Genomic DNA, 26,263 nt, shown 5'->3' with positions numbered 1-26,263 from the left:
GCATCCAGGAAGCAGCCAATCAATGATTCTCTCTCATCATTGATGTTTCTATCTCTCTCTCCCTCTCCCTTCCTCTCTGAAATCAATAAAAATATATATATTTTTAAAAGTGCTGGTACAAAAGCTATTCCATTATTTTTTTTTAATAAATGTTTTTTTTGGTATATTTTTATTATTGATTTTTTACAGAGAGGAAGGGACAGGGGACAGGGATAGAGAGTTAGAAACATCAATGAGAGAGAAACATCGATCAGCTGCCTCCTGCACACTCCCTACTGGGTATGTGCCCGCAACCAAAGTACATGCCCTTGACCGGAATCGAACCCAGGACCCTTGAGTCCGCAGACCGACGCTCTATCCACTGAGCCAAACTGGCTAGGGCAACTATTCCATTATTAAAGGAGAACCAGTGAATGCCAGTGCATGTTTCCTCCCCTTCATCATGTCTTACCTTTCTTTATCTCTAAGAAGTGTGTAGAAAGCTGAAAAGCCAGGAAACTGCCGAAGCGCACAAGGCAGTGGCATCCTACTCCAGCAAGAGGTGTATCTTTCTGCACCCGGAATGCAAACGTCCTCAGTGTTCTTACCTGTGGGTCAGGAAATTGGGCAGAATCTGAGCAAATATTTACTGAGAGGAAACACAAGGATTCTGAATGGAGGTTAAATAACCAGAAAGTATAGTTGGAAGAAGAGAAACAAGACTAGGTAGGTAGGTAGGTAGGTAGGTAGGTAGGTAGATAGATAGATAGATCAGACTTACCTAAGAGTTTGCTGTGTTGATTTTCCTTTATCTAATAAATTTTATTTATCTAATAAATATTGTTAAATATTTGTAGAACTCAGATGGTAGTTTTAACCTCTGATATAAAGATAAAACATACTTATTTAGTATTCTTATGTCCTCTGTTTAGTCTATGAACATAACGTAGTTTATAGACTTGAGTAATACCACAATTTGACTAACAATAAAAAATAAATTTACTTGTATTTTGTCATTGGAGTGCTGCTGAAACTTTAAATATGTGCTTTATAATTAATACCTAATGTTTATTGAGAACTTATTATGTTTATACATTATTCTAAGCTTTATATATGTATATACAACTATGTATTGTATATGTATCTATAGTTTTAAATATTTTTATATTTCTATATATGCATACATAGAAATGTGTGTATATATGTGTGTATGTACATATATATTTGCTTAATTTGCAAAAAATATTATACAGGTCACTAATAATACTATTTGTAGACTTACTTCCTTCTCTTGTATGTTTTTATATTTTTCCTACATACTCATGATTCTGTTTAAATATTAAATAATCAAGTATAATGCCATCAGTTTATATGGGAATAAAGTTCTCTCTTATTTTTTTTTTGGCCATCAAAGTTTTTAATAAAATGGCTTTTTAATACTTGAGAATAAGGGGCTTTATATGGAGCATGGCAGGGAGGGAAGAAAGATTTCCGCAGACCCACGCAGCTCTCAGGAGTTAGTAGCTTTTCCACCCAGGCCGTGCTGCCGTTTCTGATGTGGCTGCGCACATCCCAGTTGCTCTTTGCTCGACAGAGACTTACAGTAATGCCTATTTATCCAGTTCTATCCATCTAAGGATTTCAGATACATCACACACTTATCAATTAATCAGAGACATGGCACCTATTTCAGGATGATGGGTGAATTACATCCTAGATTACGAGAAATGCTCACATCAACCTAGTAAATCAAGGACTGTCTCCGGACGCGCTCCTGAACAACACACCCAATACTCACACGGAGAGGACTCTCTCCAGCACTGAGTCTCAAAGCATGTCTCCCAAATAGGAGAAAACGGCAGGAATAAAAAAAGTCACTGATTTCAAAGCATCTCTTCAACTCGATGAAAAATTAAACTGCGATAGAATGAGTGAACCCATTGAAACAGAGTTATAGGCTTGCCTCTTCAGAGTAAAGTATTACTGACCTCCCTTTCTCAACAGCTACCCCTGTGAAACTTTCAGATTTTTAAATGCTGGGTTGCTTGGTTCCTGGTTCTCTGGGCTGTTGGAGTGAGGAGCTCTGCTTGTGGTCCAGCCGTCAGCCCACTGAGAACGGGATTTCTTAGACAGCTGTGAATGTCTGGTATCCATTCCGATGACATGCCAGCTCTCCCAGATTTTAACGTGGGCCAAACCCCTTATTGTCCTCCATGTTAAAGGAGCATTCCACTCTCCAGGGATTTTCCCACTTTGTGTGTAATGAGTGGTAGTTCAGATTTTCATGTGCGTCATTGGGAATGCACTCAAGCCACTAGAAATTCAAGGAATGGCAACCCAATAGCCATCTCTAATCTGGAGTGTCCTCTGTCATTCCAGATTATTCTGCTGTGTTAGCCATCCCAACCCAGAAATCACTTCACTGTGGTTCGCTTCCAGGATTCATAAATTCTGGGATGTCACGATCACTTACCATTTAATGCCGGTCAAATTTGCCATCTGCCTTCCAGCCATTTCATGGGTCTGACTGAAGAGGGGGTTTATCAAAATGGCCATGCACCATCTCTCGTGTCTTAACTCTCTTCAGGGACTTACAGAAGCAGGGCTTCATGTTCGAATGTCAAAATACACGTGTAAGGATTAAAAGCAGTCTGGGATGCATAAGAACATGTTTCAGGCCGGTTATTCTTTGATATTTATCACTTCGTAGTGGTGACACCTGCTTCTAATTTTAAGAGTTCTTTTTTTCCAGTGGGTGATTTTTTTTTTCTTCAGAAAAGAAATCTTATCCTCAAAAGACTCAACTGGTAATTTTTCTTCTTTTGATGTGCTTGATATTTTTATGAGTTTGTCCATCAGCATTGAAGTCTTAACATGCCTTCTGTTTTTTAAAAAAATATTTATAACACATAATGATAATATTGGGTCACATAAATTTATGTCCTAGCCACACGTTTGGAGACTTTTGCGGAGATGTAATTTCTTATAACTGTCATTGTCTGCTACTTGGACTACTTGATAGTTGTCTTAACTTGACTAAAGCCGGAGAAATAAACTGCCTTATGGGAGTGGTTTAGTAACTTACATTCAATACCCATATTTGTATTTTTTTTCACATTTAAGGACTGAGTTGGTGACAGTTGTCATTTGGGGGTTAGTAAGTGGAAGAAGAAAAAGAGAGGAACTTTGTTTTGTCTCTTTAGACACATATGGAAACAGTCCTTTGGATTAGGGGTAGCCAGGCTATTATGTAAAGCCCAAAGTGTTTGCTTTTTTAAATTTTTTTATTTAGTATAACGACCTTTTCCTAATGGTTTCTGGGTAAAGTTAATTATATGAATAGAAAAAGCTGCAAAAGATGGTATATTGCTAGCAACCAGTTCTGATTGGCCTGCGGGGTGTTGTCTGTATAAAATTGGATCCTTGTGTTGGGTTCCAAAAAAAGGTGTGAATGTGAAGAAGTGCTAAATCATGACTCCAGAGAAAATGTCGGGCATGAGCAGTTTTTAGTTTAAGTGAAAACCAAACTTTTGCATTTGGACAAAGAAGACAAGGAGAGAAAAGGGTGAATCACTAACTGATATAAAAGCATTATGGTGATCAAGTTTCAGCACACTTGAATCAGACCCTCCACAAAGGCTGTGACTGAAGGGAACTCACTTACTTAATTGATATGAAAAACTTCGCTGGGCATTTACCCTCAGTGTCAGATAAGTAATTTTTAATATATAATATATCCAAGAAATGGAGACAGTTAAGAAAACAGTGCGGGTTTTAATAATTGCACTCATACGTAAATGGATCTATCATTACGTTGTGGCAAAGAATGACAGTGAGCAGAGACATCCTGCTAATCCCTCTCAGATAAGTGTTCAGCGTAATTAGACAGACGCTGTCTCTTCTGTTCAGTGCAGCATTAATCAGGAGAAGTGCAGCTTTACACAGGAATTTTTTCTGATATGTCATTGTTAAAAAAATACAAGACCTTTTTTGTCAGATACTGTGCTTCAGAAAATTACTCATATAGTTGTGTACAAGTATTTCCTTTTTTATTTATTTTTTGTTGTAATAATGTTCGCTAATTATGCGCTCCTTTTGCATCCAAAAAAGAAAGCTGCATTTGAAGTTAGTGGTTCATTTTGTTTTGCGAAATATCGGAATGATGAACTACGTCAAGTATCTGTAAGCTTTGCAGTGACCTGTTGGCTCATATATCTAAGACAGTGGTTCTCAACCTTCCTAATGCCGCGACCCTTTAATACAGTTCCTCATGTTGTGGTGACCCCCAATTTCATTGTTACAATTTGAACATAATTAAAGCATAGTGATTAATCACAAAACAATATGTAATTATATATGTGTTTCCCGATGGTCTTAGGCGACCCCTGTGAAAGGGTCGTTCGACCCCCAAAGGGGTTGCAACCCACAGGTTGAGAACCGCTGATCTAAGATGATGGCATGACTCTGTTAGAGAGAGGTTTTCTTATAAGGCAAGGGCCGGAAGTTTTTGGCATTAAATAGGAGCTTGAGAGACAACCTCTTTGTCTGAAAAATTTCATGTGAAAATGATGAAACGTGTTGCCCCTTTCCAGCCTCTACAGGCATTGCCTTTAAAAAAGAAAATCAATTTCCTTTTATCATGTAGCTTCTAGCTGTGACTCCAAACTACTGCATAGTTATAAAGTGGTATCAGTTCATTGCACAACTCTATCTTCCCTCCTTCTCAGCGACTCAAAGGCCTTTGGAGGCAAAGAATAGGGTTATTGAAGAATGGCAGGCAGATTTCACTAAGTAACAGGTGGAGGTCAAAGTAGTTTATTTGTGGGGACAAACAGAGTACAGAGATGAAAAATCAAATGCTTTGCCATAATAAGATTTAGGGAGAAAATGCTGACTACACTAGCTCAGATTCTAGCTGACAGAACCCTTTCTAGTGTTTGCTACTTGACTTTATAGTTCAAGCAATTTGAAGAGGCCTAAAATTATATTTCTCTTTTCCCCTATGAAATGTCTCAATCAGTTTCAAATTTTACTTTAAATAAAGTGATCAATGCTCCACACATACCCTAGGAATATTGGGACTGATAGGTTCCCACTGCAGGTGTATGCAGAACAGGGAACAACAGAGACCACACATCGCTGAAATTAAATTTTACCGGGAGCACCCTTATGCTCCACGCTTTCAATCATGTTTGAACAGACAGATGTGAAGTTAATTTAATCAGCACTTAACTTCTCATCATTGAAATTGGTATTGTAGTTGGAGAACAGTATCTATAAGGATATTGACTAAGCATAAGCATTGGGTTTCCCCAGCTTGTTGGAGAAAGGGCCTTTGTTTTATTTTTTTCCTCGTTATATAATTATGTATTCGTATAGTGCATATGTTTTGCTTTTGTAGCTTACAAAGAGGCCAACATGCTGGGAAAAGATATGAAAGTAAGGTTTGCCTGCTGTTCTACAGCAGGACCAAAAATGTAAAAAAATAAAAAACAAAACCCCACAAACTTACAGAGTGGGGCAAAAGTGAAACACAGAGTTTTTACTTGTATTAATATTTATTAATTATTGTATTATTTTCCATACAAGCAGCTGTAAACCTACTTTTGCCCCACCCTGTATTTGGTGGCATATAAGACTAGAGCTGTCTAATAGAACTTATTGCAACGATGCAAATGTTCTCTATCTACACTGGCCAATACTGTAGCAACTAGTCAAATGTGGCTATGGAATGCTTGAAATGTGGTTGTGCTGAGCAACTGAAGTTTTCAATTCATTTAATTTTAATTAAGTTAAATTTAAGTAGCCACCTATAGCTAGTAGCTACTGTATTGGACAGGGCAGATATAAACTACACATATGTATGATTGAGTTTTTAACTTTTCAGCTGGATGGATATCTAAGCAGAATGAATAAAACATTTATGCTATGTTATACCATATTTATTTTTCAAGCAAAGGAAGTAATTTGGTTTTCTCAGAAATTTTTTCTTTATTTCCAGTCCTCTGTGAAGGGGTGTGCTTGCTGTGTTGAGCCAAAATCAATCATTCTCTGAACACAAGCGGGGATAGGATGGCTTGGGGGAAGATGGTTGGGTGGGGACTCTCCAACTTGTAAGTATATGGAGCATGAAATACAGTTTTTAAATTTCAGTCCTGACACTGGAGTGTCTGTATTTATCCTGAAAGGAGAGGAAATCCCCTTAGAAAAAAAAATCAAGACTTTCTTGTTGGCCCAGGAACCCGATTTCTCTATGACATTTTTCTTGTGTCTGTTCTTTACTCTCTCTGGTTGTAAATTGTCACTCACAAATGAACACTTGGAATACATTAGAGAATTCATTATTTCTTTTCTCCTGAATAATCCATATCATTTTCATTCCATTCTCTCATTTTTAAAAATGGAAGAACTCACTTGTATCCAGGCCCTTTAAATTACCTGAACTTCTTTATGATGTGGTAATTCTTTGGGGGGTCCTTTTAGCTCATTTTAAATGGTTGCCTATACTATAAGAAGGATAAACCTCAGAAGCGGTATTAGCTCTCATTTTATTCTCTCCATCATAAAAATGATTTTAAAACATTTTAATTCACTGGAAGGGTTAAAAGTCAAACTAGTCTGAATGTTTTACCTGTTTTATTGTGGAGTGTGCTCATCATCATAAATTACACTAGAATGAACCCTAATGTATTTTATCATTAGGACACAAATCCAAGTTGAGTGCAGTATCTTCAGCTACCTCCTCATGTCACACAGCATGTGTTTATACCCACAGGAAGGGAACAGTTCTTTAACTGTGGGATTAATCTGTCCATTCACTGTCTTTATTTAGCATCCCAGTTGGAGATGATCTCATCACAAGGTGCAGCTGAAATGGGCCTAGGAAGGGCCTGTTCTTGCCTGTGGGGCAGCTGCAGAGCTCTGCATCTGGGACAGATGAGTCTGGGCATAAATGCGCTGGTGGTGGATGACTTGGAAAAGTGGTACTGGTACTCAGCTTTCATCCTGTGCATGAGAAATGGCACTGAAATGTGTACTTCACTGTTAGTCTGACTGACAGGTCTGGGGCATTCATTCCTCACACTTAGACAGGGAGGTAGAGAGGAATCTGAGCGCCCGAATGTAAGGATAACAGTTACAGTAGCAGTTAGCATGCCATTTAGGCTGAAGAAAAACATTTAAGTATCATTATTTTTTTAAAATATTTTTTTATTGATTTTTAGAGAAGAAGGGAGAGGACTAGAGAGCTAGAAACATCGATGAAAGGGAAACATCACTGATAGGCTGCCTCTTGTGTGCCTCTCACTGGGGATCCAATCCGGGGCATGTGCCCTGACTGGGAACCGAACCAGCGACCTCAGAGGTCGACGCTCAACCTCTGAGCCATACCGGCTGGGCTTAAGTATCATTATTAAGCTCTATTTTAAATCAGCTCATGATTAGTTTGTATCAGTAGAATAGTTAAATAATCGTAACTTTTTTCAGAAATAAGCATCTTGGAGGGGTACACCAAAAGGAGGAAGAGCTTTGTCTTGCTGGGTTCAAATCCTGGCTTCTCTGCACACTAACTGTATGGCCACTCAGCTTCAGGACTTCTCTCCCCCAGTTATCCTCTCTGAGTCACTGTGTCTGTCCATCTGCTGGGCCATTCCTGCAGGTGAGCTTTACTGTCTCCCATCTTCAGAAAGCTCCACCTTGCTTCCCTCCATCTTCCTGTAGCTACTACCCTATGTTTCTGCTTCCCTCTGCAGACTAACTTCATCAAAGAGGTGACTGCACCTGTTTCCCAGCTTCTTCACTTCCCATTGATTTTGTAAACCTCTCTACCCTATCTTCCATGTATATTCTCATCCTTGACCTCTCAATAGCATTCAACTCCCTCAATCACAACTTTATTCTTGAAATACTTTCTTAGTTTCTGTAAAACTACACTTTTCTATGAGTTAAATACCTCAATTTAGTTGCCTATTTTGACACTGATTTTGGTAGCTCAGGGGCTTCCCTTGATGTCAAGACTTACTTAATTATAAATTAAGGTGTTAGACTTTACCTCTGATCAAGTGAGGCATTGCTGCATTACAACGTACACTAGACTTGTAAGATATCAATGACTCTTAAAAGAAGAATTTTGATCCTTTCTGCTTATGTCTTCAGGAGGCTTTATAGAGAAAGCAACTGGTTGAATAGGCAAGAAGCCTATTGTAAATATTAAATGTATGTATTTTCTGTTTTACAATTTAACATCTCTCAGTCATGATCTTCTAGGTCTGTGTGATATTTATTTATTGGAGGTTCTGTGCTAGAATTACTGGTGATACATTCAGTATGTTTAATAAAATCCTAAGTGATCCATTCTAAGGCCAAGAAAAACTTTTGATATGTAAGATAAGGTGATTTTTAGTATACTTCAGAGTTTTTCTTTTTGCATATTCTTTTGCAAGTAATATACCATTTATTTGATTTTTTTCCCTTTGGATAGCCAAATTGGAAACTTCAACCCTAAATATACTTAACTAGAGGCGTGGTGCACGAATTCATGCACAGGTGGGGTCCAGCCTGCCCCGATATGGCCAGGCTGGCCACAGGGAGAGGACGCAGGAGGTTGGTTAGCTAGCCCCACCCCCTGGTCGAACTCCTGGTGGAACTCCTGGCTGAGGGGACAATTTGCATATTAGCCTTTTATTATATAAGATTGGCTTAAATGGGACACTTTCTATAGTATACAAAGGGAACTACATGAGGGAGTGTGAAGTTTCATACAATGTACAAGTTTTAGAAATGAGAGACCTGGGTCTCCAATATCAGTTAGGAGCTGAATGATCTTGAGCATGCTGTTTGACATCTCTTGATACCTAGTTTCTGTAACGTTAAGTTATAGGTAGACAGTACAATAATACCCATCTATCTGAAATGAAGATGTTAAGGATCTGAGATATTCATGATTATAGTAGTCCCCCCTTAACCACAGAGGATAAGTTCCAAAACCCCCAATGGATGCCTGAAACCACAGATAGTACCAAATCCTATATACACTGTTTTCCTATATATACATGCCTGTGATAAAATTTAATTTATGAATTAGGCACAGTAAGAGACCAACAACAATAGCTAATAATCAAATAGAAAAATTATAACAATATATTGTATTAAAAGTTATGTGAATGTTCTCTCCCTCTCACATAATATCTCAATGTACTGTACTCACCTTTTCACTTAAAGGAACCTGTATACACTGTTTTCCTATATATACATGCCTGTGATAAAATTTAATTTATGAATTAGGCACAGTAAGAGACCAACAACAATAGCTAATAATCAAATAGAAAAATTATAACAATATATTGTATTAAAAGTTATGTGAATGTTCTCTCCCTCTCGCATAATATCTCAATGTACTGTACTCACCTTTTCACTTAAAGGAAGCTGTTTACGGCTTCTCTTTGGCATATCTGAATAAGGGTTACCTGAACACAAATACCGCAACTACTAAAATAAGGGTTACCTGAACACAAACACCGCAACTACTAAAATCAATCTGATAACCCAGACAGCTACTAAGTGACTAGCAGGGTGGGTAGCATATACAGTGTTGGGTACATTGGACAAAGGGATGATTCACATCCCGAGTGAGATGGAGCAGGAAGACATGAGATTTCATCGTGCTCCTCAGAACATGCAATTTAAAACTTATGAATTGTTTATTTCTGGAATTTTCCATTTAATATTTTATACCACAGTTGACTACAGATAACTGAAATCATAGAAAGCAAACTACAGATAAGGGAGGACTACTATCCATGGCACATAGTAGGTACTCCATAATCTGTAGCTCTTATTATTTTCAGTCTGATTTTTGAAAATGATCAAAATGCAGATCAAACTTCTGGCTCTCTTGAGGTCCCTAGATGGATGAAAGTATCCCTAGATGAAAGAGGTCCCTAGATGGACGAAGGTTTGGTATGATAGTTGTATTAGTAAAGCAGTAGTAAAACTAGGTCATGGGGAATGAGATGATGACAATGGTCAGGAGAATATCTAAAGTCAAACATGAACAGCCAAACTTACAGCACTCTGTGGTCCTCTCTAACCTGCTTATCTATTGGATTTTTAAAACTAAAGTGCAGAATTTGCTTGTTTCCAGAGTTTCTCTCAGATTGTGACTATAAATGAACATTATTGAAACTAAACATTTTTTTTTAGTTTTGAAGAAAGACACATATACCAGTTAAGTCTTTTCTGGCAACTTGAATTACATCACCCAAACTCCAACAACATGCAAGATAAAGTCCTGCTGTCCTGAACGGCATTTACCAGGGATAATTTTCACAAGACAATGAATCTTTGAATAAGTCCTCTGACAATTGAGCAGTAACACTGACCTGTTATAGTTTTTTCTAGCAAAAAAACAGCATTGTACTATCTTGTTATTCCTGTAGGATTTGCTTCACAATTGTCACTGTAAAGTTCTTGGTTAAAGTGTTGGGTAAATCTCATAATTTGGAAGAGTGGGGGAGTTGAAATTAATTACGTTTCCCCTGTTCCTTATATCTTTTTTTAAAAAAAATTCTTTAACGTCAGGTTGCAGCTAAAACTTACCAAAAACAAACCTTGATTTGTTATAGGAGACCCCAAGAATTATATTTGAATTTTCCCATGTTGTTTGATCTTATTTTGCTATTGATGTTTCTTGAAAGAATAAGGGGGAAATAGAAAATTTCATAAATGTTTACACCATTGGAAATAACCATTTGTTGACCTTCCCCTCACCCCCGCCCCCAAGAAGCTGTCTTAACCATTTTCTCTAGGCAAGTGTAGGCTAATGCAAAACCTCACAACCTAAGATAGATTTGCTAAAAATAATGGAAACTTGTGGAATTCTATAATCAGTGCACAGTGGGCATCTTTAATGCACACATTTCTAGCACTGACAGTCTTATATGTGAATATCATGTTAGTTTTCTACTGCTGTATAAAAAATTACCACAAACTAGCTTACAACAACATGCAAATCTTATCTCACAGTTTCCATGGGTGAGGAGTCTGGGTACAGCAAAGCAGGTCACTCTGTGTTTGGTCTGTCCCACAAGGCTGCAATCAAAATTTTGTCCAGCCTACATTAGCTCGGAGTCCTCTTGCAAACTCGCCTGATTGTTGACAGAATTGTTTATTTTATTTTATTTTATTTTTGTTAATTTCAGAGAGGAAGGGAGAGGGAGAGAGAGATACAAACAGCAATGATGAGAGAAAATCATTGATCAGCTGCCTCCTGCACTCCCCACACTGGTGATGGAACCTGCAACCCAGGCATGTGCCCTGACCGGGAATCCAACCATGACCTCCTGGTTCAGAGGTCAATGCTCTACCACTGAGCCATGCCAGCTGGGCAGAATTCAGTTTCTTGTAGCTTTAACACTAAGGCCTAACTTTCTTAAAGCTGGATATCCAATAGGGTACCACTTAGTCTCTAGAGGTCCCTGCAGTTCCTTGACATGTGGCCCTCTCACAGGCCCTTTCATAATATGGTCACTTACTTCTTCAAAACCATCAGGAGAATCTCTCTGACTTCTAATCACTCTTTAAAAGGGTTCACCTGATTAGGTCAGGCCCACCCAGGATAATAACTCTTTTAACTTAACTAAAAGTAATCTGATTAGGGACCTTAATTACATCTGCAAAATTCCCTTTACCTTTGCCTTATAACCACCTAATCACAAGAATGGCATCCATCATACTCATTGGTCCCACCCACATTCAAGAGGAGGGGGTTATACAAAACGTTGTACCCCAGGGGCCAAGAACCTTGGGCCATCTTAGAATTCTGATGACTACAAATGCTAATGATGAAATCTAACAGATTCTTGGTGGATACTGTATTTGACCTATACTTTCAAGAATTTCCTGGTGGGCATCTTGCTCACAACTGCTTCCAGGGATAAGAGTCACTACATAGCTAGAACTTCATGTATGTTTTCCTTTGTCCACTGTACACTAGTTGAAATGGCTGAGGTAGCTTAGAAAAATGGCAAAGTGGAGAAAATTCTAAATGTCTGATGGTTAGAAAAACAATGACAAGCCAACGTGCTTCTTGAAATTCATCTCCTACTCTATTTGCCACCATTGGGATTTTTCTACTTCTCAATAGGACGAAATGTCCCATTGAATCAAAACAGCATGCTAAGTTTCTGCTTCCCATTCTATAAAAGTCTTCATTTTTACATATTGAAGAGAACTTTGAAGTGATAGTTTTTCTGTTCCAAAAAAGGGGTAGCATTAATTTATCTAAATCTTTTTCAAAAATCTGATACTTCTAAAAAAATACATTGAAATTAAGGTTTTGATTCATTAAGAGAAAGCCAATTAGTCATTAATCTATACAATAATTGTGTCTAACAGTTGTATATAACTAATTGGTAACAGATTTTAACAAGGAGTTGTTGTTTTTTAATAACATACAGAAACCAAAGTTGATCTCAAAAACAAAAGTCAAGATTAATGTTCTCTTGTTTATTAATATAAAGCAGTTTACTAACATTAAGTATATGAAGCAAATTAACCAAAACTTACATTATGCATATGGAGAAAATATTAAAGTATATAATAAGGAAGTGTGCTCAATATGGGTCTTTAAAAATTGAAAATACAAAGTAATTTTGAGATTCATGACAGCCTTAGGGTTCATATTACTTGACTGTGATAAATTTAGAAAATTATATACAGTTTGGCTTGTTCTTCTTGCACACAGACAATATTTCTTCTCTCTTTAACCCTTCTCAAGAGGATCTGAATTTTGTTGTTGAACCCATTTACCCACTTGATCGTTCTTGATGCTTGTTATTACTTAAATTTTACTTATACCTCACCTTTTATAAGGGTAAATAGTGGACTTAATCATTTAAATATTTCTGCAGCATTTAGAATAACATGGGCTGGAGCACATGAAGTTTTCAAAGGAATGATAACTTTTTTCTTGAATCCAACTGCTTGCTTTCTTTAACAGAGTTAATTTAGATATTGCGTTCATCAGTGATTCCACTATCTGAAAAAAAATTCTGCCATTTAAAATTTTTGACATTTTCATTTTTCTATTCTATTTCTGTTTCATAACACATAATTCAGGCATTTGACTGAGTTTAAATCAGTGGGCTGGCTGGCAGCCTAAAAATTTGTTTGCACAGAAGAGATCTGAATGAATTGGGAGATTTGTTTAAGTATTGGTAGCTCTTTATTTCTCTCCTATAATTTTTTAATTTGAAATCTCCTCTCTGATGTAATTATGTGATTAGACCTTAGGTTAGTTTACTTGAAATGAATTTTAATCCAAAACCGCAATCTGTCCTAATGATATTAGGACTGGTGTGACTTTGGTTACTGATTCAATGAGCAAAGAAATGTAGCTAAAGTCACATAATGACTTTGTTTTTAATTGAAATCGCAGAGATATTGATTAGAATGGATCTGATCTAGATCTGTCAAATTAGTGGAAATCACACATAACTTCATATTGTCCTTATGTCTGGCTATGGAAATGTGCTTACCAATTTGCAATTTGTTTTCTTCCCCCCTTGGGGCCTAAACCCCAAGTTTTGCTATATCCAAGCATCTATTAGTAAAGCCACAAATAAAGCTGAGGCCTATGCAATTAGTTTAAATATCTTTTCAGGCCACATGCTATGTTCCAGGCCCTTTGTTAGATTCTGAAAATAGAGGGGGCAAAGCAGAAAGGTCTCCTCCTTATAGAATCTGTAATCACACTAGAAGCTTGTGTTGTAGAGTCTCATTAAGGAAATCTATGATCAGATATAGCAAGGACATATTTAGACATAGGCCAGACTGACTAGATTTCAGAACAGACTACACCTATAACATGCTTGGCACAGTGCATGGTAGTTAGCATCTATGCAATAACAGCTACATGTTAATACCATTATTATCTTTATTATTTATTCTTTCCAGTTCACCCAAATAATTCCCTGGTCATAGGCAGAACACAGCACATGTAGACATGCATAAGTAAAATGAGATTAGGTTCTTTTTACAAAAGTGCAGGCCAACTTTGTGCTGCAGACTTAGGAGAGCCCAAATCGGTCCTGTGATGTGGAGACTAGGAATCATTTTCTTTATTTTTATATCCAAGGTTTCATTGTTTTAATTGGCACCCTACCAAACTGATAGATGCCTCCAGTTGTGTATGTTAGCGTGGTTGCTGAGAACATTACAAATCCAGTAATTATGAGGGACTATTTTCCCATTATTGTCTTCTCAAAACATTCCCTATGCTGGAAATGCTATGAAAAAACTTAGAAATTGTAGTAAAAATACTATTTTTAAAAACAAGCTTTTATTGTATTTTCTTAACATAAAAGTAATATATGTTCATCATGGAAAAGACAAGTAAGCAAAAAGAGGCAATGAAAATCACCCGAATCCAACACTCTGAGAGAACCACTGTTAAGTTTAGGCCTGTTTTCCTTCTCTATACACAGAATGATATTTTTAAGTGGCATCATAGTGTAACACCGTATTTTGTAATTGCTTTCTATATCTTTATTCTATGTCACTGAACAAATACCTTTCCGTGTCATTATTCTTTTACAGTATTATTTGCCTTTGGTTCTATCAAATGACAATTGTTGGGCATTTAAGGTATTTTTTACTTTTATCTTTCTTTGTTTCTATTATAAATAATTTATTGAATGAGCAACCGAGTTGCCATTGTTGGAGGTTTTTAAATGTTAAAATAGCTAAATTACTTAGAATCATTTAAAGTGCCTTTGGTGCCCGGTACCTGGGAAGATGAAATGATGGCAAAGAGGTCTTCTTGTGCTTCCATAGCCTCCTTATTGAAGGGTCCCAGAGGCCGCAGGGGACTTGCAACTTTCAGGAAACACTGGGAAAGTGGCACCTGTAATTAGAGAAGATCAATGATGCCAAGATGGACTGTGATTTAGTAGAAGGTGAAATCATTATCTACAGGCTTATCAGGAGACCATTTTGTCACCTGTTTGTCCCTGTGACAAATTCAAAGCAACTGAAAACAAATTTTTCATTCGCCGGTAGATTTATTTTTTTAATTCTTTAAGTTTTATCTTTTAGGTTGCACAAGCTGTTGTTCCATGAATTACAGTATGCTTATCAATCCATCCTTCTTGCCAGGAATGCCATCTCCAACAACACTGAAGAAGTCGGAGAAGTCTGGTTTCAGCAGCCCCTCCCCTTCGCAGACCTCCTCCCTGGGAACAGCTTTCACACAGCACCACCGGCCTGTCATTACAGGACCCAGAGGTGAGCCACTCCACAGGCGCCCTGGGTTTTGCTTAGATCATGGCCTTGGGGCCAGAGTAGCCAAATGAGACACAATGAGACTCCCCCAGAATGCTCCTGAAGGCAGTGAGTATTCCACTTTCTTATCATTGCGGACAGCTTTGGAGTGTTAGGGACCAAAGAGATTTGGCATCAGTCCCTTGATCATTAACCTAAGGCAAACAAGGGACCAAACCACTTTCTTTGCCAGTGTGATGTTACAAAGTGGTGGGAGATCATTTTAATTGAACCAAAATCAAATTCGTTCTGTAAATTACACAAGAGTGGTGTGTGTGTGTGTGTGTGTGTGTGATGAGCAAGTACAGTTGACCCTTGAGCAATGCAAGACTTTAAAAAATCCGCATATAAGCAGACTCAGAGGGTTAAAACCCAAGTTGTTTAGAGGTCAACTGTATTTTTAATAAGCAATTGGGAATGGGCACACGTGGAGGGCCGACTTAAGTTATATGTGGGTTTTCGACTGTGTGGTGGGTTGGTGCCCCTTAACCCCGACTTTGTTCAAGGGTCAACTGTAATAGCTTCTTTTTCATTCTAGCATCCCTGATGCTCCCCTTTCCTTGAAACATTTTGCATTGAGGTTGTCTGCATCACGGTGTTGACCGTTGACGAGCAGTCTTCATTCACTCCTTTTGAAGTGGTAGATAGTTGGTCTGGTTTTCATTGCAATGTTTTCATTATTTTTGTCTTGTGTGCTTTTAAGTTTATTATTAAAATGTGTCCACAAGAAATATGATTTGTATTTCACATTAAAGACAAGCTTTAAACCTCAAGAGAATGTCAGCAAGTCACTTAACTTGATCTTATTGCAAGATGGAAATATTTATTAGTTTGTTTATGAAACTCCCACAGTAGGAGTATGAATAATTGTAACCACATTTGCTTTCTTCCGTCAGATTTTCGTTTAGGTAGGTCTGTGATCTACCAGCTGGTATCATAAAACATCCTAGAAAGTAACAGTCTCTCGTCTACTTTGACATATGCCTGGGAAAACTGATATTTCTTGTAATAATCTTACTATTAGTCCCACAAATCTGAATTCCTTATAAATACTCTGTGTGCATATCAGGGAAAGATGGCAGTGAGAGGACTGTCTCATGCACTCACAGAAATCACACTGAAGGAAATAAGTATTCTGACTATTGTGCGAAGCAATTTCTAAATACACAGTTATGAAACTTACTTGCTCCATCTGTAAACATCTTGTGATCATTGAGAGAACTTTCTTAACTTATGATGCCACTTGTATGTGTGTGCGATATAATCAGAGAGGGAATATGTGTGTGTTTTCTAATTTTAAAATCTTGTACCTGAATTGGATTATACAGTCCCCAAATTCAGAATGAGTCTCTTGAAATGGGGTAGTATTATAATATTATCCTCATATTCAGTATTCATTAAGCATCTAAACTGTGGTGGAAAATAAGAGATGTGAAGGAAGCTCTTTTAGTCAGAAAGAAGATTTTTGGTCTCAAGGAGATAAGGCATGTGATGTTTCTCATCTTTTTATTGTCAGGTTCACATATTCTAAATGCTAAATGAATGTTCAAAGCAGAAATTTCTGCAGGAGCTCAGAGGAGGGTACTCTGGAGGTTCACCTGAGAGCCTGTTACTGGGAATTCAGTGGTTCCTGTCCTCATAGAGCGGACAGTTGAGTTCAGGAGACAGACTCAAGAAAATAAACATGTAGAAGATGATAAGAAATGTGCTATTACTTACCACTTTGTATCTAATAAAGAGACTTCAAAGTGTGATAACTCAAAGTCAAATCTTAAAGGTTGCTTACGTGAATGGGGGGGAATTCCAGGCAAAGAAAAGATTCATGATGTAGCCATGTAGTAAGGATTGGGAAGAACAATATGCTAGCAGCCTGGATAGCTGGGTATGCTGCCTCTTGCTTTCCACTTACCTCCTGGATTTTTAATGTCCTCCCCAATAACATGGGGTTAATACTACTGCTGAATAAACTTTTCCTCCCAACCTCATATTCTCATGCAGAAATTACCATAAAATAATATTCCTAGAGACTTTTTGAGGAACATAAAGCAAAGTGCATCTATATCATCATTTATACAATAAATATGAAGAACGCCACCTGTGAGTCTCACTTTAAAACCACAATTCTAGAAATTATAATAATTCTAGCATTTACCCCTGGGTGCCATGATTGGGAGCTTCTTCATGCTAGGCAGTCAAGCACGTTTTCTCAAATGATCCACACCGTGTTGAACCAGAGTGGACTTTTTTTGCCTACAAAACAATGAGTTTGGATCTCCTGTCATATTCATGAAATTGTTTTTGAGGAAAAGAAAAATGCCTAGTTTAAGAATTATGGAATACCAAAGATTCTTTGTTTTCACCAGAATTCAAGATGGTTCCCAGCATCCTCGGTTCTCCTTTCTGGAATATCTGCTCAGGTACCCATTCTTATTGCACCCTGCCCCCCTTAGTGGTCTGGTGAAGGGAATTGGAGTAGTCGAGATGAAACTCTTCAGTGGTATCTTTGTGGGTAAGAATCATAGAGTCAAGATAGGCTAACATGAGACATTCTTGGGCTAGGATATTTTTTAAGGGTTGGTATTTAGCCTCTCATTATTTAAGAACTATTTGCTGCAAGTACTGTATTCCCTTCTATTCTTTTCTGAGCCAGTTGGAAAGCTAATGCTAGGGAAAACATCACAACTAGGACTAAGAGTTGATGTTTCAGCAACATGAGGACAGATTTAAGGAGGGAGAGTCTGACCGAGGAAACCAGGGTGGAATAAATGTGACATGTACATTAAGAAGAATTCAACCTTACAAACTTACTTCCAAAGGGCCTGGAAGAAGAGAAAGGTGTATTCTTTATCAGGGTCCTCAGGCAAGAGGTGGGGTGGAGTCGGGGACAGGTCTTTACTGCACTTTTGCTCAGAGTCACATGGTACATTCACCTTTGGATCGCACACAGGTTGCAAGACCTCCACTGCCTTCCTTAAAATTAAGAAATTAAAATTTCTCATGGGACTACCTTGACTAGACCAGTTTGGAAGCAATAACTATGTAACATATCTCAATGATATTTTAACAGTGGCCCTATTTTTCATTGCAAACCTAAGCTGTATGTGGAAATCTGGTGGCCACCCTTTACAAAAGAAACCTCTCTTTGAAGATTGCAAAGCAAAGGCAGAAAAGTAGGGCCTTGAAGGGAGGCAGCATAGCATAGTGGTCAAGCACAGAAGCTCAGGGGTCAGATGGGCCCGCGTTTGAATCCTGTGTCCACCACTTTTACCAATTGAACCTGCCACCTTGCTCCTCTGAGCCAAAGGTTCCTCATCTACCCATTGGAGATTACAATCTCTACTTCAGGATAATTCTGTTATCTGAGGAGTAGATGAAATCATGCATTTGTAGTCATTCACACTGTGCCTGGAAATAGAGTATGTACAGAAGTCATGTAAACAATTTCATCACTCGTTTTCATTCAGGCTTTGAAAATATCATGCTGTCCATCCTGCCCTCGCCTGTCAACATTTTAGCCATCCCAAGACCAGCTCAAGTACTACTTTCCACATGAAACCTCCTCAGCTCCACCCAAGCTGCGATCATCTCACACTCCTTAAACGCCTGGGGCCTTTTGTGCCTGGCATTTCCTCCACTGGCATTGTGTCTCACACAGTGGGTTTTATGCACAATATTTGTTGAATAAGTAAAAAGTAATGAAATGGCACATAAGTGGACACAGAAGCCATTCATCCCCTCCCTGAAACTGATAGGTTCTCATTGCTTCAGAGGAGCTAAGGGTGATACATGTCTAGTTTATGGAGTACTTCTTTACAAGCAATGTCCAAGATGGGGAGGAAGAACAATGGCCTTTCATCCAAAGAAGACTTTTGCAAGATTATATAAGTAAAGCTTTGATATGCTATGAATAAGCTATGCTTTAAAAATATTTTGCTGTTCTAATCACTTTCCTGTTTTCATTGTTGTGAAGGTAGAGATGTGTGGTTTCTTAAAATGAATCTCTTCTCTGATAATGGATTTCTTTGTGGCTTCAATAAATCGCTTAACCTGTGGCCTCAGTTTGGCCATCTGGATCATGGGGATAATACTTTGCAAGCTATGTAGTTAAAAGTAGGTAAAGGGATTAAAGTATTTTGGAATGTCTTGGGGAGTAGGGAAGCTATTAACTTTCCATAAAGGCATTTGTATGTCATTTTACATTACAATTACTGTGCACTTTAAGCTGAAAGTTTGGGCTTTTAAAGACTCTCTTTTACAAGTGCTTAAAATTTCAAACATAATAAAATATTTTATCATGAAAATTTATCTTATTCATGATAACTGGGAAAAAATCTTTGTTCTTCCCTTTGCCTTTTCAAGAATTTAAAGTTTGCCTGGTGATTTAAAGGATCTAACTCCTTTTGAGAATTATTTGGAGTAAACATCAGTGATATTTTAGTTTCTTGGAAGTATTTCTTCTTGAAAGTTATGTTTTTTCCTGTCTTTGCTCTTTTGAAAAACAACAAGATAATGAATGATCCTTAACTTAAATGCCCTGCGCTGAGTAGAACAACTCTGTGCTTTAGGGATTTATACGTGGGGAGGAGCCTGCACTATGCACAAGGTAAAACAGAGGTTGAAAGTAATTGGCAAATAAGCACTTACTGAGCTTCATCTAGAACCATAGAATTTCAGAGTAGTGCTCTGGGAATCTTCTGGTTTAATTTATCCTCTATATCAGCCAAGAATGTGTTTGGCTGCAAGTAAAAGATAATATAAATAAACAGGTCATATTTTTCGTATATAAAAACAAGTATGTGATTCAGGATTATGTTACAGTGGCAGTATAATGCCATCAAGGATTGAAATTTCTTCTCTTAGCCATCCATGCTTTAGTGGGTTGTTTTTATCCTTATGCTTTGAACTCATGGTTACAACATAGCCACTGGGCTCCTGCCTTACACCTATATTTCAAGCAGAAAGATGGAAAACAGCGAGAGCAAAAAAGTGCCTACCAACTCATTCTGCCACCTTGTACAGAATCTAATGCAGCATGGTCAGAACTGTGCCACGTGATCACCTCTAGCTGCAAGGGAGGCAGGGAATCTAGTTTTGTTTTGTTTTTTTCCGTGAGCATATTGCCACTCTGTATGAAATTTGGGCTTTATAAGTAGATAAATAGAAGAGCAGTATGATGGTTAGTAGTTAGCAAGTATTCTACATTGCTCTTACAGGTGAGAAATCTCAGCTGGCCAGAGTCACGACTAGAAATACGTCTCCAGTGCAGTGCCTTTTCTACCATATCAGTAGTTTCTATCTTTTTCTACCCTATTGGGAGAAATGAAATGTACTTATTTAAACAATTAGTTTGTTTTTACATTTTTTATTAGTCAAAGACAAAACATAGCCACTTAGATCATTTGAAAAGCATGACATAACCATGTTATTATACTGTTGTTGTTTTTTAAGTAGCAGCCATAAACAAATTACTTGACCTCTTTTTATTAGCCCCATGAACCCTTGCTATTTGTAATGTGGGATTTCTGTTAGGTGCAAGTCACTTCAGAAAACAATTTTTGAGGTCAGTTTGGCTTTTTTAAATATTGAAATTAGCTTACAGACTCCAGTTGCTGTCTAGGGACCCATTAATGTTTTCCACAAACATTTGTCCAGCACTTACAATATACAAGTTCTGTATTTCCTGCTAAATAGAGTAAACAGGGGAGCTTGGATTCTGGCCTCAGAGTGCTTACCTCCTGGTGAATGACAGGACAAGAAAACCAGCAGTTGTATTGTTGTGATAGGAGAGCACAGGTTGCTGTCAGGGACAAGGGCATTCTGATAGAGAATGACTGTGTCATTTGACACTGTGGGAGTCCAAGCATGCATAAGAATTAACCCCTATTCCAAAACAGAGTACTTTCTAATTGTAAGCATGCAAAACAAAGCCATAGCAAACAAGTCATACTTTTAGATAACTAAGTACTGAGGAATTAAAACATACAGAATGTAAGCATGAAGGTAAACCCCCACTTCTCTACACACACACACACACACACACACACACACTCACGGGAAGTTCAGAAGTAAAATTGCCCTGATTCTGAAAATATGAGTAAGATATACTAAGACAATAGCCATATAAACCAAAGATTTATTGTGCAGCCTTCGAAGAATCATGCCAGGTTTTGTTTGGAGGGTAGTCAGAAGTTTATATGCTCTGTAAACCTCTCTAAGTCCATGATTCTCGTGGCCCAAACAAGGATTCTGCTCTTAGTGGTGACACATCTGAGGGTCTGCAGCTAACAGTATCTCCCAGCTGGGCCAAGAAAAACAAACTGCAGAGAATTATGAGATTGAAGATCACCTTCCAGGAAGTTGAGGTCACCAGGAAAGTTGGAGGAGTGTAGATTCATAGACAATAACAGAGGAGCAAGGAAGGAGAGGAAAAACAGTTATCATTGGATGACAGGGCCCATTAGAGCAGGAACCACGTCTTTATTCTTTTCGTATCCCTCAGCCTCTTGCTGGGCATAAGGAGAGCACTCAATAAATATTTGTTGAATAAATGAATGAGTGCATGGATTTGATTGAAAGCAAATGGAGAAAAAGTGGGGAAATAATAGGGAAATCTTTTCATCCCCTGTGTGTAATCCTATATAATAAAGGTAATATGCAAATTGACCATCATGCCCTCACAAGATGGCTGCCTACAACCAGGCCGGCAGAGGGGTTAGTGAGGGACGACCAAATGACTGAACAAGCAGGCTGCGTGGGGTGACCAGGCCGGCAGGGGGGCCATGAGGAGCAACCAGGCCAGCAGGGGGTGAGGCAGTTGGGGGCGTCCAGGCTGGCAGGGGGCACCAGTTAGGGGCAACCAGGTTGCAGATTAACCCTCATGCCCTCACAAGATGGCTGCCTACAACCAGGCCAGCAGAGGGATTAGTGAGGGACGACCAAATGACTGAACAGCAGGCTATGTGGGGTGACTAGGCCATCAGGGGGGCCATAAGGGGTGACCAGGCTGGCATGGGGGGGGCAGTTAGAAGCGACCAGGCCGGCAGGGAAGGGGCAGTTGGGGGCGACCTGGCCAGCAGTGGAGGGCAGTTAGGGGTGACCAGGCTGGCACACAGAGGCAGTGAGGGGCAATCAGGCCAGCAGGGGGGGTCAGTTAGGGGCAACCAGGCAGGCAGGCAGGCAGGTGAGATATTAGGAGCCAGCGGTCCAGGATTGTGAGATGCATCCCCCGAGGGGTCCCAGATTGGAGAGGGTGCAGGCTGGGCTGAGGGGACCCCCTCCCCATGCACGAATTTCATGCACCGTACCTCTAGTAATAATATAATATTCAAGTGCATGTATTTTTAGCATCATTGAGAGAGGTACAAAGCATGTTGGATAAGTACCTGATATATATTTGCTTGGTTTTAATTAAGAATTTCTATCTTGATAGGTATTAAGAGAAATGCTGAGTTTAAAATGATTTGTTCCCCTTTTTGTAGAGTATTTGCTGGGTATTATACATTTTTCTGTCCAAACTAAGGACCCTTCAGAAGAAATATTCCCTGGCACTTCATTGCTGCCATAACCACAGTACCTCTCCCTTGGCATAGGCTCCCATACCCAAGTGGTAAATTTGTTTAGCTTTCTTGTGCCCTATTGCAAACTTCTTTGCCTTTTAGGAGAGCCTTTACCTTAGTTGTAGAGCCTGCTGGTGCTCCTTTCAGTAGAGCTGAATCTAATATGTCTCTCCTGGTTTAATGCAATTGAATCATCTCTGGAAAACGAGAAGCAATTAAGTACCTGTTGCTAACAAGGTGCTGAAATAATCTGCCAACGGACGCAAGGTGTTTGTTTATTATTGGAGTACATCATTTGAGAAAACACTACATTGTCTTTCTACACAAAGTTGATAGAATTGATTTTTAAGTGCAGGCGTCATAGTCCTAACAAGTCCCACCTTTGAGGAGCATTGGAAAGAGAAGCAACGGAGCCTGTGAAATTGGTCAAGGTTAGCACAAGTCCCAGTGCCCAGCCTAATGGGAAACACTGTCCATGGGATTTGAAGGAACTGGATAGTAAAGAGGAAAAGCAGCTTTCAGCAAAGGCCCTTTAAGTCCCCATTCAGGAAATTATTAAATTTATTAGCCAGATACTTACAACCAACTATTACTGGCCAGCCAAATGAAAAAACAACAACAACAAAACACACAAACACACACACACACACACACACACACACACACACACACACACAATACCAGCAAATGTTTTACAACTAAACAAAAGTCAGGAAGCGTGTAATTAAAACTGTACCTTTATTGTATTGTAAAGAGTTTCACTGTGACATGGAAAATATTTAAAGGAGAAGGCTGTTTAGCTAATTTGTCTGCAAGTGAACTGCTTCGTGGAGAACTACCCTAAATTAACTGGAAGGCCACCCACCGAGCGAACCTCATAAAGGGCCATGGCTGCTCAGCTTGGTTTTGTGTAACCGTTCAATAATTACTAGATAAATGCATAACTAAAAGCTCTATTACGCTAATAATTTGTACCGAGATAGACGTGGAGGACACCCTGCTGGGTTAATTTGTCATCCCCACAGCAAACTTCTAAAGAGGGCTCTTCTGCAGTGGTATCATGTTAATATGTTGTCCCAAAGAAGACAGGTCAGAGCAGTAAAACCAATTGGCTTCTTAATCCCTTAAAGGGGCACAAAGCCCCCAGGATGAGAGCCAGAGAGAATAGGGTGATTAACCATGTGGACCTACATTTAAACTCTTCTTGACAAAAGAAGCTGCTGTCCCTTGTAATCCCCCCTTCTCTCTCTCTCTCTCTTCTCTCTCTCCTCTCACACACACACACACACACACACACACACACACACACACCATAGACCCAACTATGCATACGCTATGAAGGTAGTGGTTCTGTACAAGGTTTCTTAGAAGTCCTCTTATTGATAAGACTTTTGGATATCACTTGTACTATAAATCACATAATCAGATAAATCTCTAGAAGTTCCTTTTTTTCTGATTTAGCTTCATATAATGTTGAGTCCATGTTTAGACTCAGTCTTTATTTTCCTTTTTGCGGGTAGAAAAAATCCATCGTAGACTTGTATTCTCCTCTTTATGCAGAATGTTTTCTTCTATCACACACAGACACAGAGACACACAAAATTGCTGTTTTAAATATGAAGCTCACATTTAAGCTTCAGTGCAGGGTTTTCAACCTTTCCTATTGACAGAACCATAAATCATGTTAAAGTTAAGTGAATTACTGTAGCATGGAACTGTAGCTCTAACAATGTTTATGTAGTATCAGCTTATCATCCATGTAGACAAAGGGGGGTAAGCACTGATATCCAAAATGGGAATGTGCACTCCTATTAATGTGGTTGCAATAGCATGAGAGTCACCCATTTCCTGCTGTATCCTTTGTATTGTTGAAACTGGTGCATTTAACCACGTGCATGGAGTGTTTTTAAAATGTCTATTTCTGCAGCAAATTTACATTTGTCATTTGCTATTTCTTCATATTCAGTGGTGGTTACTCACCCTGCCCCAGACAATTCCGTTTTCTTATGTGCAGACATCTGTGAGGAACATCAGCATTGCCAGGTTGTATGACAGTACGAAGGGACCTAGGCACAGAAAATTCTGAAAGGAAATAAACCATTTGACTCTGAAAAATAATTCAGATGGGTGCCGCAGAGTGTGGTGAAGGAGCATAGGCTGAATACAACGCAAAGGCTGGCCAGCCACTTGGGAACTGTGGAAGCCTGTGTACGTCACCCTCTCTTAACCTTTGTTTTCCCACCTGTACAAACGAAGGCTTTATTGGGAGAAGGCAGTGAACTGACATGTGGAAAGGGCTTGGTACATAGTAGGTATGTTACTAAATGTCAATTACCTATCAGATTGCATGCCCTGTGTTACTAAATGTTCACTATCAGATTCCCCTGTCCACATATCGTTACTTGTTTTTTTTGCATGTGGTTCTCTTGAAAGGATGCTCACTTCCTTTATTCCTCACTCCCCATCCCCAGTTCTCTCTTTCCACTTGCACTCGTGGGTCCAGAAGGAGTGTGTGCTTTTCCTCTCCTGGGGGAGCCACATATACCTACAGAAGGAGATGTGAGCCAGACAGGTTCCCTTATCCCATCACTCTTGTTTGGCTAAGAGAACAGGGGGATCTCCCCAGTGGGGCAAGTGGCCTGTCTCCCATGACAGGTAGCCCTTTGGCCGTGGTGGAGACTTCTCTTTGACACGTCTTCGTTCAGGTATGGCTCTTGCTAAAGGGATAAGCACCTTTGTCATTTACGAGGGTCTGCTGTTTATAAGAATCAATTCAGCAAATAATTCTTGAGCACTTACCATCTGCCAAGCACGGTGCTGGGTCCTAATGAGCAAACCAGATGAGGCAGTCCTGCCCCTCCAATCTAGCAGAACAGACAGACATTAAACAAATAATTATCACTGTGATGAGATTAATTATTGGAGTGTGCAAGAAAGGGATAATAAAACATAGGTATATAAAGGATTTGTGGAGATTTTGATTTATTTGGGTCAGTTTGTGTGGGTCCCTTCTATTGGCATGCAGTATGAACTTAGAAAACCTTGTCATCCTTGAGGGATTTTTCTAGGTCTTCTTGAATATGAGTTGTTGAGTAACTACATGCCCAGTAATGAACACACACTGTTAATAAGGACTCTTTCAAGTGAAATATTCTTACAGGTGAAAGAAACCAAACCAAATTGCTGAATCATTCCTCCATTCCCTCAAAAGAACATCATAGATTGGTGCACGTAACTGAAAAGTCTAGGGGGTATGGCATCAGGTAGAGCTGAATCCAGATGCTCCAGTGATGCCTTCAGAAATCTGTGTATCTCTTCCTCACAGCTCTCCTGCCTCTGTGTGAGCTCCCCAATTAAGGTAAAGCTCCTGAGATTGTGACACTAATGATGTGATCAGCTCCAGGTGCAAT

The 26,263-nt window shown here is 38.9% G+C and overlaps 1 protein-coding gene across 11 annotated transcripts in view; it reads left to right on the top strand.

The window, feature by feature from the left end:
• The window catches only part of NFIA (nuclear factor I/A), a 571,713-nt gene that overhangs the window by 476,998 nt on the left and 68,452 nt on the right, over positions 1-26,263 (top strand). For 7 of the 11 annotated variants that reach the window (XM_014549245.1, XM_014549244.1, XM_005878066.2 and 4 more), the window contains 2 exons: positions 15,133-15,261; positions 17,661-17,714. In XM_014549245.1, the coding sequence (XP_014404731.1) occupies positions 15,133-15,261; positions 17,661-17,714 (183 nt within the window). Of the gene's footprint in view, positions 1-15,132; positions 15,262-17,660; positions 17,715-18,761; positions 19,599-26,263 lie in introns of those variants that run through there. The other 4 variants (XM_005878068.2, XM_005878069.2, XM_014549246.1 and 1 more) reach the window with 2 other exon arrangements.

Source organism: Myotis brandtii, unplaced genomic scaffold (genome assembly GCF_000412655.1).
Source record: "Myotis brandtii unplaced genomic scaffold, ASM41265v1 scaffold540, whole genome shotgun sequence".
Lineage (NCBI taxonomy): Eukaryota > Metazoa > Chordata > Mammalia > Chiroptera > Vespertilionidae > Myotis > Myotis brandtii.
Note: the sequence above shows the minus strand (reverse complement) of the source record. Positions and strands in the feature narration are given on the sequence as shown.